Raw genomic sequence first — 11,156 nt, 5'->3', positions numbered from 1 at the left:
TCTTGCAGATTGCAGCACAAAGGTCCTTTGCGCTGCAATCTGCAACTTCTCCCCACTCACGCCAGGCCTAGGGTGGGTTCCCTTATTTTTAAAGGTCCGAGGCATTTGTTGTTTCATCTTCTGTTAGGAGACAGCGAGGCCATCTTTGTTTCACCAGCCTCTCGCACTTTTATAAGAACCGATCACTCTTAGGGCTCATGCGCACAAACGTTTTTTTTTGCGTTCCGTATACGGACCGTATTTTGATTCCGTATATGGAACCATTCATTTTAATGGGTCCGCAAAAGATGCCGACAGCACTCTGTGTGCCGTCCGCATCCGTTGCTCCGTTCCGTGACCCCGCAAAAATTATGTCCTATTCTTGTCCGTTCTGCGGACAAGAATAGGCATCTCTATAATGGGCCTCCTGTTCCATTCCGCAAATTGCGGAAGGCACACGGGAGGCATATGTTTTTTGCGGACCTCAAAAAATGGCACGTTTGTGTGCATGAGCCCTTAATGTGGTCTCACACTTTATATATGTTTCAGCTGAACACCCGGCAATTCCTCTTAACTCCCCCCATACACATGCATGCTCAGTTTGGCTGAGCATGCATGTGTCTTAATAGACAGTGGGGAGGAAGCCGTTATCGGACACCTGTGGCGGCTTGTCTGCTGAGAACAAAGGATCAGCGTTTAAATTCTTCATGCCCAGTCTTTCTTTTTCCTGACATACGGCGAGACCAATATCTTGCAGCTGATCCTGAAAAAGATTTGTGGGTTTGGCTGATCTTAGTCTAAGGCTACATGCACACAACCGTTGTGTGTTTTGCGGTCCGCAATTCGCGGACCTGCAAAACATGGATGGCGTCCGTGTGCGTTCCGCAATTTGCGTAACGGCACGGACAGCCTTTAATATAACTGCCTATTCTTGTCCGCAAAGTGTGGACAAGAATAGGACAGGTTATATATATTTTTTTTTACGGACCACGGAACAGAGCAACGGAGTTCGCGTCTTTTGCGGCCCCATTGAAGTGAATGGGTCTGCATCCGAGCCGCCAAAACTGCGCTCTGATGCGGCCCAAAACAACGGCCGTGTGCATGAGGCCTAATTTGTATGGCAGTTTTAGATGACTTGTACATAGTAAGGGTCAAGTATATAAGACGGATGCAGAGGAAATACATGTAGCGTGGCTTCTCAGTGGCAACTAGATGAATACTGCAATCTCCCATTCTTTGCTGTGGGTATTGTTGCCATTGACAATCACGTTTACTAATGGTTTTATTATCTTCCGTGCTTTCAGTAGTATCCTTGATGGTGCCGCACCCTATAGTATATCCCATGTGCAGCCCTAATGTCCTTGTCGCCCTTGCTTTGTAGTTTGCTGATGGATATAGGACAGCCATTGTGTTTGCAATATTATTAACATAGAAGCTTTTTCCCCAAAACATTTGTTCAACCCTATCTTAGTAAATATCTGCCATTGTGGAGCGTGAGAAAGATGGGTGGGAGCCTATAAAAAGCCCTAATAATATGCCAAATCATTCGTCACACTCACAGAAGAAATATTAGTATGAAATGTGCCATTTTAAGGTGGAAATACCCTTTTGACATCTTTTGTCATCTTAAGGTTAGTTAGGCTATTTTCACACTTGCGGCAGTGTTATCCGGCGGGCAGTTCCCTCGTCTGAACTGCCCGCCGGATCCGCCGATCTGGATGTGACAGAAAGCATTTGTGAGATGCATCCGGATGCGAATCCGTCTCACAAATGCATTGCAAGAACGGATCCGTCTCTCTGCTTGTCATGCGGACAGACGTATCCGTCTTGTATCTTTTTACACATTTTTACCGGTCTGCGCATGCGCAGACCAGAAGGACGGGTCCGGCATTCCGGTATTCACTAATACAGATTCCTATGGGGAAAAATGCCCATCCGGTATTCAGGCAAGTCTTCAGTTTTTTTCCGGCGGAGATAAAACCGTAGTATGCTACGGTTTTATCTTTTGCCTGATCAGTCAAAAAGACTGAACTGAAGACATCCTGATGCATCCTGAACGGATTACTCTCCATTCAGAATGCATGGGGATATGCCTGATCAGTTATTTTCCGGTATTGAGCCCCTAGGACGGAACACTATGCCGGAAAAGAAAAACGCTAGTGTGAAAGTACCCTTAAAGGGTCACTGTACTCTGACACAAATTCATTTAATTTAATAGAGAATGGTGTAACTAGCAAATTTCTAAATCACTTTATTTAAAAAAAAAAGCTTTTAAAGTCATGGCCACTAGGGGTCTCACTTTCAACTACCGGTAATTTGCAGTCCACTTCCTATTCTCAGGCAAGATCCATCCCTGGTAGCAGAGACTCAAAAGACAGCTCACAGGAAATGGGGGGTTTCAGGGCTAGCTGGGCTCCTGAGCCTGATAGAAAAACTGCTTCTACACGGCTTTTTAACATCACAGGACCCTACTGCCTTCATGTAAGTGTGATTTATCCATCCTTATCAGCTTTCTGAGCTCCTTAGAAGAAAACAATCATAGTGGGAAGTGAGGTCACTGCATACAATACTGGCAGAAGAGAGAGACAACCGCTGCTACGGAGAGAAATGCATCTAGCTGTGCAATTGAAACAGGAAATAGTATGGAAGTCCAAACATAATTGTTCCTTCACAGTTGTGACTGTACAAGGAAGAACAGCCATTATGCAAACTTTTTTTTTGTTGAAAACTCAGGTACGCATTAAAGGAGAAAAACATTGCTTCTTTTATCTAAAAACAGCGCCACCCCTGTCTATAAGTTGCAGCTCAAATGAGATGAATAGGGATATGCTGCAATACCGCACACAACCTGTGGACGGGTGTGGAGCTGTTTTTGGAAAAAGCAGCCATGTTTGTCTAATCCTGAACAAACCCTGTAACATCAGCCATTGTAAAACTGAATGTAAGAAATTGCAAACCTTGTTTAAAAATTTATTAAAATATACTTTGCACGGTCTACATTCCACACGTGTAAACCATGCCTTGTACAGCTGCTCTCCAAGCACGTAACATGTCAAGATTGTGTGACCCGGGAAAGGTCGCTGACGACCGATGATGGGCGGGGGGATCCCGCACGATTCACAGTGATCTGAATGGAGGGAAATAAAACAGACTGATCTACAGACAGTGATCCAGTAAGGAACCAGACGAGTATGGCTGCAGCCATGTAACAGTTATCATTCATGGTATAGGGCAGTGATGGCTAACCTCCGGCAATCTAGCTGTGGTGAAACTACGACTCTCAGCATGCTCCATTCATTTCTATAGAGTTCTGAGAACAGCCAAGCAAGTGTACATCTTGGGAGTCGTAGTTTTACCACAGCTGGAGTGCCGGAGGTTAGCCATCACATGTGGAGATGAGCGAATTTCATGTTTGGTGGTAAAAGCAGAACTGTGTTATGGATTCCGTTACCACGGACCATAACGCAATTCTATGACAGAATGCCTTCAGAGACATTCCGTTATTCATTCTGTCATAATAGAAGTCTATGGCCTCCATAACGGATCCGTCCCGTTTCCGTTACGCAGGAGAGGACTCCCCCTGCATAACGGAAACGGGACGGATCCGTTATGCAGGCCATAGACTTCTATTATGACGGAATGAATAACGTTATGCATTCCGTCATAGAATTGCGTTATGGTCCGTGGTAACGGAATCCATAACACAGTTCTGCTTATAGCACCAAACAAAGCGTGAATGAATTTCAAAATAGAAAATTCGCTCCTCTCTAATCGTAGGTATAGGGCGTCTTAAGAAACTGGAACCAGGCGAGTATGACTGCAGCCATGTAACAGTTATCATTCATGGTATAGGCCGTCTTAAGAAACTGGAACCAGGCAAGTAGGACTGCAGCCATGTAACAGTTATCATTCATGGTATAGGGCGTCTTAAGAAAATGACGTGTGCAACTGTGGATGGGGGCCCTATTCCAAACTCATGCTTTAAGGGTGACACCGCTAAGCTACATAGAGAAGATGGCCAGTTGTAACCTGTAGAGATGCTCTCCATACAGGGGAACATGGCACATTGTAACGCTGCAGTGTCCTCTTAGAGAGATTACCTAACCCCCTGAGTGCAACACACTGATACCCCTGCCGAGCATGGGGCGGCGAGGTAGATACACTGTGATCCATTGACATTTGGGTAGCATTCAAGGACGAGACACCTGACATGAGAGAAGACGACTGATGACAAATAAAATAGCCTCCAATGACCAAGCTAAAGAGGAACCCTGAAACAAACGTGTCAAGTGATTGTACTGAGGCCTTGCAGCAGCTGGTACAGTTTCGGGTGGGCACTTATGGCTTTAGAACATCTTGTCCGGTGCTGATTGGAAGCCCCACTCTCCCCTCGGTCAGTTACTCCTGAAAACACCTGTGTCAGCAGCGAATGTCCTTTGTGTTGTGCACAGGGTTCGGGAGGGCTGGCCTATTGTCCTTAACCACGGGAGAGGGAGCCAAGGGCAGGCTAGTGCCCCCCCACGTTACTTTTTCCTATCGTCACCCAATCCGCGATCATCAGGCTCATACTCGTTATCATGAACACGAAACCCGCAGAGGCAAAGAGGGAAGCCTGTGAAAAGAAAGGGAGACGTAAGAGGAGGAGGTGGAGAGTGAAGTCGGCGAGGAGCTTTACTTTTACTATGGCGCCCCTCCATTCTGTCTGTGACCCCCTGAGGGTGAGGGGTGAGGGTAGTAGTAAGTAATGCTACTACAAACCATAATCTTTGGACATGATGACAGAGGCTCCTTCTCTCTGGGAACAATTCTCAAGTAGAAAATACTCGGCAGGATGAAAATCAGACTTGGGGCCGAAGTGGATCCTGTAGAAATGAAATAGTTTATAAAATAGGGCATAATGAATGATTTACTAACACCCAGTTGGGTATACATTACATTGTAGCCTGAATTATATGTGTATAAAGTTGAGTCCCTTTGTACTGATGATATACTCCAGAGCTGCACTCACTATTCTGCTGGTGGAGTCACTGTGTACATACGTTACTTATCCTGTACTGATCCTGAGGTACATCCTGTATTATACTCCAGAGCTGCACTCACTATTCTGCTGGTGCAGTCACTGTGTACATACATTACTTATCCTGTACTGATCCTGAGTTAAATCCTGTATTATACTCCAGAGCTGCACTCACTATTCTGCTGGTGCAGTCACCGTGTACATACATTACTTACCCTTTACTGATCCTGAGTTACACCCTGCATTATACTCCAGAGCTGCACTCACTATTCTGCTGGTGCAGTCACTGTGTACATACATTACTTACCCTTTACTGATCCTGAGTTACATCCTGTATTATACTCCAGAGCTGCACTCACTATTCTGCTGGTGCAGTCACTGTGTACATATATTACATTACTTATCCTGCACTGATCCTGAGTTACATCATGTATTATACTCCAGAGCTGCACTCACTATTCTGCTGGTGCAGTCACTGTGTACATACATTACTTATCCTGTACTGATCCCGAGTTACATCCTGTATTATACTCCAGAGCTGCACTCACTATTCTGCTGGTGCAGTCACTGTGTACATATATTACTTATCCTGTACTGATCCTGAGTTACATCCTGTATTATACTCCAGAGCTGCACTCACTATTCTGCTGGTGCAGTCACTGTGTACATACATCACTTATCCTGTACTGATCCTGAGGTACATCCTGTATTATACTCCAGAGCTGCACTCACTATTCTGCTGGTGGAGTCACTGTGTACATATATTACTTATCCTGTACTGATCCTGAGTTACATCCTGTATTATACTCCAGAGCTGTACTCACTATTCTGCTGGTGGAGTCACTGTGTACATACATCACTTATCCTGTACTGATCCTGAGGTACATCCTGTATTATACTCCAGAGCTGCACTCACTATTCTGCTGGTGCAGTCACTGTGTACATACATTACTTATCCTGTACTGATCCTGAGTTACATCCTGTATTATACTCCAGAGCTGCACTCACTATTCTGCTGGTGGAGTCACTGTGTACATACATTACTTATCCTGTACTGATCCTAAGTTACATCCTGTATTATACTCCAGAGCTGCACTCACTATTCTGCTGGTGCAGTCACTGTGTACATACATTACTTATCCTGTACTGATCCTGAGTTACATCCTGTATTATACTCCAGAGCTGCACTCACTATTCTGCTGGTGGAGTCACTGTGTACATACATTACCTATCCTGTACTGATCCTGAGTTACAGCCTATATTATACTCCAGAGCAGTATTCACTATTCTGCAGATTTCAGAGCTGAAATCTTGCAGAATTCCTTGCTTGCTCTGTATGTGCACATAGCCTGGTCTGATTATTTGCACCAGGCTCTATACAATCATCTGATACAGGGAAAGCTAACTGTTCCCCCTACATTTTAGCAGCTCTGTTACTGTTAGGGGATCGTGTCACATGAAGCTTGCCACTGTTTTCAATGACAGGCCGCCGTGTAGGGCACTTTGGTACAGGAGTCTAATTTACTTCTATGGTCAGCTTTGTATTTACCATTGAATATTATATTTCTTTATAGCTAGGCAAATCATATTGAATATCTTCTTACCAATAACGCCAAAAATATCCTTGATATTAGGGATAAAGATGACGAGCAGGTTGACGACTGTCAGCAAACACACAGCGATAAGGACGTGCCTCCACCAGCGGAAGTCCTGTTCGGGGCAGAGCAGCTGCTGGATGGCTCTACGGATCTGCAGACAGGGCACAGAAATTAAGCGAAAAACTAAAATCTGACTTAAGCATAAAGTTCAGCCGCAGTCTCGCCTACCGGAAACAGAACAACCGGCACAGTCAATGTAACGGCCACCAACACCGCAAGACGTACACACAGCACAAGTGTGTCCAGAGGGTCCACTTTGTTATACGTGTGTAGCATGTCCGAGTCCACTTCACCTAACAGATGGGGGATACAGGTAAGCATCGTCATCTAGACATCAGTGGAACTGAAGCCGCTTGTTGTCACCAGGAGATGACATGAAATATACAGTCAAACTGTTGAATTAACACAGTAGTAATTTACAGTAATATACCGCTATATATCATATACTTATTATACAGGGAGAGGTAGTGGAATACAAAGATTCATGACATAATAATGTATGCAGGAAGGTACAGCGCCACAGTTTTAATATCCAGCTATAGCTGCCTCTAAAGTCGCACTCGCTGCGTTGATTATTGAATAATTCACCCTTTTAGTGCCTGATAATATTGTTGTTTTTTTTTTTTTTTTGTTAAATCGAATAATCAAATTAATTTTTTCTCAGTGCAGCCCGTATACTGTCTTCAGTCCCTGCTGCTCGCACCCTTCACAATCTGCCCTCATACAGTGCTCCAATGTAATGCCTCCAATTAACTCCCTTGATGCCGCAGTCAGTAGCAATTGCGACACCTAAGCAGTTATACAGAGGTTCCCTGTCTCCATCGGCTCCTCACGGACACGTCGTGGGGCGCTGATGTGTTGCCATGATAGCTGTTGGCCTAACAAAGGTTCCTAGCCTTACCGTGACTGTATGTCTACTAGACTGTGCCGCCGACACACCCTAACAGACAGCCTGTCACTGTTAGGCTATAATGCAGTGGTATGCTAGGTATACTACTGCATTATATAAAACCATGGTGGGCCCGACGCATTCATCATTTTCTACGCCTGTTTTAGGCATAGAAAATGGTCTAAATGTAAGACGGCTAGGAAGCTGTCTTACATTTAGAACTGGTGCTGGATGCGTCGAAGTTCTGGAGAGGGATGCGCCTCTTTATAACTTCGGCGGATCCACCGCCAGCTATGGGGGCCCCAAATTCGTTTAAATCACCCAGTGAACAACATAAAAAAAATGACAAAAAACACAAAAGGCGTTCAGTGGAAAAAGGAATCCATTCTGACCCTGCAGCGTTTTTTGCTTGAGACATGCTATTATTGTCTATTTTTATATGCTATTGTTATATTTTGTATCATCATCATTGTACAGACCCATACAATAAAATACCCTAGTTATGCTGCAAAGTGAACGTCGTAAATTTATAGTGAAAAATAAATAAAATAAACACTAATGGAATAGCTTTTTTCCTTATTACCGCATGCAATTTTTTACATTTTAATCAATAAAGTTAATCAATAGGTTATATACACGCCAAAATGTTGTCGCCAAAAACGAAACAAGTCATAATTGTCCTTAAATTGAAAATAAGAGATTTGTTTTTTAAATTTTTCTGCAAAAGTGCCTAACCCTACTGCATACAGCAGGCATCCTCAAACTGCGGCCCTCCAGCTGTTGTAAAACTACAACTCCCACAATGCACTGCTGTAGGCTGATACCTGTAGGCTGTTCGGGCATGCTGGGAGTTGTAGTTTTGCAACAGCTGGAGGGCCGCAGTTTGAGGATGCCTGGCATACAGATTCAGGCTACTTTCACACTTGCGGCAGGACGGATGAGACAGGCTGTCGGATCAGTCATGCCGCTATTTCGCCCTGCCGCCGGACCGCCGCTCCGTCCCCATTGACTTTAATGGGGACGAGGGCGGAGCTACGGCGCAGCACGGCAAAAGCCGCCGGACTAAAAAGTCCTGCATGTCCAACTTTTAAGTCTGGCGGCTTTCGCCGTGCTGCGCCGGAGCTCCGCCCCGTCCCTATTCTAGTCAATGGGGACGGAGCAGCGGCACGGCGAAATAGCGGAAGGACTGATCCGACATGGTGAACAGCCTGTCGGATCCATCCTGCCGCAAGTGTGAAAGTAGCCTTATATGGCTATCAATACTAGCTGTATAAATGTATATGCAGTCAGCTCCCCCTAGTGGTGACTGCAGGCAGCAATAAAGGACACAGAGTTTATGGTTGTGCCATAAATTACTTTTCACTCTAAAGCGTATTTTAATCAGTTACTCTAGCTCCGATTCTGCTTTGTATATTTTATTTTTCAAATTTACCTCATTTGCTGTTTTCTCTTATCCCCCATGCTTGAATCCTGCTTCCTGCTTTATGTGTCTGCTGTCCCATAATGCCTTAGGGCAGTGAGATGTGGGCTGACATCCGCAAACACTGTGACACTAACTACGCCCCTTTTTCTTTCCAGTGACGCTTCCTACGTTCTACATGACAAGGCTCTAATGCAGGAAGTAACCTACAGCAACTGGATATCAAAACTCATTCGCAACAGGGTCCGATGGTAGGCTCATAGCTTTAGAATAAGGCAGTTTTGATAAATGGTGATATTTGGGGAAAATAACTATACACAACAGCATTATCTTTTGGGCATGATACATTTATATTAGAGGCACAACCCATTTAACCCCTTATCAATGCACTTTTAAAAGTATTTTTTTCCCTATGATGAAAATAACAAGTTAAAGGGAGTTTGTCGGCAAAACTGCTGACAGCACTAGGTATAAGCAAGCAAGGGGTACAAGCATACCTTTTTTCCATCAGTAGAAGTGTGAACATGAAGTTTTATTCTGCCAGATTCTGAGGCAGGAGCTTCACTGTGAAGGGAGGGGCAGCTCAATGCAGAGAGCACTTTACAGTGAAGCTTCTCCTTCTGGGCACTTGCAGAGGAAGAACTTGGCAGAATAAAAGTTCATATTCACATTACCCCTGATGATAAAAAGCTACAAATATGTATTATCAGATATTAAAAATGTATTATTTTAAGGTGAACTATTGAAGGAAAATAATGAATAATATATTTTGTTGGGGGGATCTAAGGGCTTAAACGATCAGAGATCAACATTTTTGGTCAGTGCCATGATTGCTGTGCACACACTGCCATAGTATTTTTCAGAAGTGACTCCATATAAAGGAGAGGGCAGGGGGGGGGGACATCAGAAGAAGTCCTCTAAATAGGTTGACTCATCTCCTACATTGGGGGCAGATCGCTATCCCAGAGGTGGAAGCTCTAGAACGGAGCCCACGAAGCGAAGGAGCGCGGACCACACATGCGTGGCCGCCCTGCATTCATTTCTGGCTCAGCTACTCCCATCAGCCCCATAGAAGTGAATGGAGCAGTGGCCGCACTTGTGTGTTGCTCTTCCCCTTCATTTGTATAGAATTTCCTTTGGGAAAATGGCTGAATGTGCACTCTGCTATTTTCGGTACTCCCATACAAATGAACGGAGGGTGTCCGCGCATGTGCAGCCCTCTCTCCTTCTCTTTTGCAGTCTCAGTTTTACACATAGGGACCTGCATCTATCAGACATTGGTGGCATATCCTAGCGATGTGCCACCATTGTGTGAGATGGGCCAAGCCCCTATAAACGTCATAAAATACTATACAACGGCTTTAAGGGGCTTAATAAAAAATTGTGTATAAAATATTATATTTGGCGGCGTTCTCAGTGTGGGATGGGACCTGTTCTGTGTTTTGCTCCGGGCCCTATGCTTCCTGTGGGATTTGTGGTTCCATCTCTGTAGATGTTCATAGTGTCCCATTCCCAGGATCACAGAGAACATCACAGGCTGAACCTTAATCTTCTCGCTTTCAGTGGTTTTCATCACCAAGCTTTCCTCCATGACTCTTACCATAGAAAGTTAGGTAGCCGAACAGGGCGGTCAGCAGGTACATGACAAACATGGCAAAGATGGAGATGTTCGCTACGTTCTGCATCCGTTTCTTGGTGGCTCTTCATGGATAAACGAGATAGAAGTATATTATATTATGGGTCTTCAAGCAGAAGTCAGGGTGCAATGTGCTTTTCAAGAGAAATTAAGAAATCCAGGTATAAAGCATGCAATGTCTGTGAGATCGCCAGTATCGTCCAAGGTAAGTACACTGCTGTAACCAAATCTGCAGGGCATCTAAGGAGGGAGTGACACGCACCTGCCGGATCCAACTACACATGCTTTGCACGTAGTCTACGACTATATGGTCACATGGGTCTGTATAGGAGCTGTACTCGCAATCACAGTTTTTTTGCAAGACATTCTTTATTTTATAATTTACGTGTATTGCAGCAACAGAAAAGGTATTTGCAGAAGTGCACAAATCCTTTAAAGGAGATTGTCCAGGATTAGAATAAGAGCACCACACCTGGCTATGGGTCGTGTCCCACATTGTCCTTATTTGAATGACTTGGACGGACCTGCAATACCCCACACAACCTGTGGACAGGTGT

The 11,156-nt window shown here is 44.6% G+C and overlaps 1 protein-coding gene across 1 annotated transcript in view; it reads right to left on the bottom strand.

The window, feature by feature from the left end:
- Positions 1–3,632: 3,632 nt before the first annotated feature.
- The window catches only part of SLC38A5 (solute carrier family 38 member 5), a 29,886-nt gene continuing 22,362 nt past the window's right edge, over positions 3,633–11,156 (bottom strand). Inside the window, 5 exon segments of the mRNA XM_044269048.1 lie at positions 3,633–4,591; positions 4,738–4,841; positions 6,601–6,745; positions 6,823–6,947; positions 10,564–10,664. Coding sequence (XP_044124983.1) covers positions 4,487–4,591; positions 4,738–4,841; positions 6,601–6,745; positions 6,823–6,947; positions 10,564–10,664 — 580 coding nt within the window. The 3' untranslated portion in view covers positions 3,633–4,486.

This window comes from Bufo gargarizans, chromosome 9 (genome assembly GCF_014858855.1).
Source record: "Bufo gargarizans isolate SCDJY-AF-19 chromosome 9, ASM1485885v1, whole genome shotgun sequence".
NCBI lineage: Eukaryota > Metazoa > Chordata > Amphibia > Anura > Bufonidae > Bufo > Bufo gargarizans.
The sequence above is the reverse complement of the archived record's forward strand: the minus strand, read 5'-3'. Positions and strand labels throughout refer to the sequence as shown.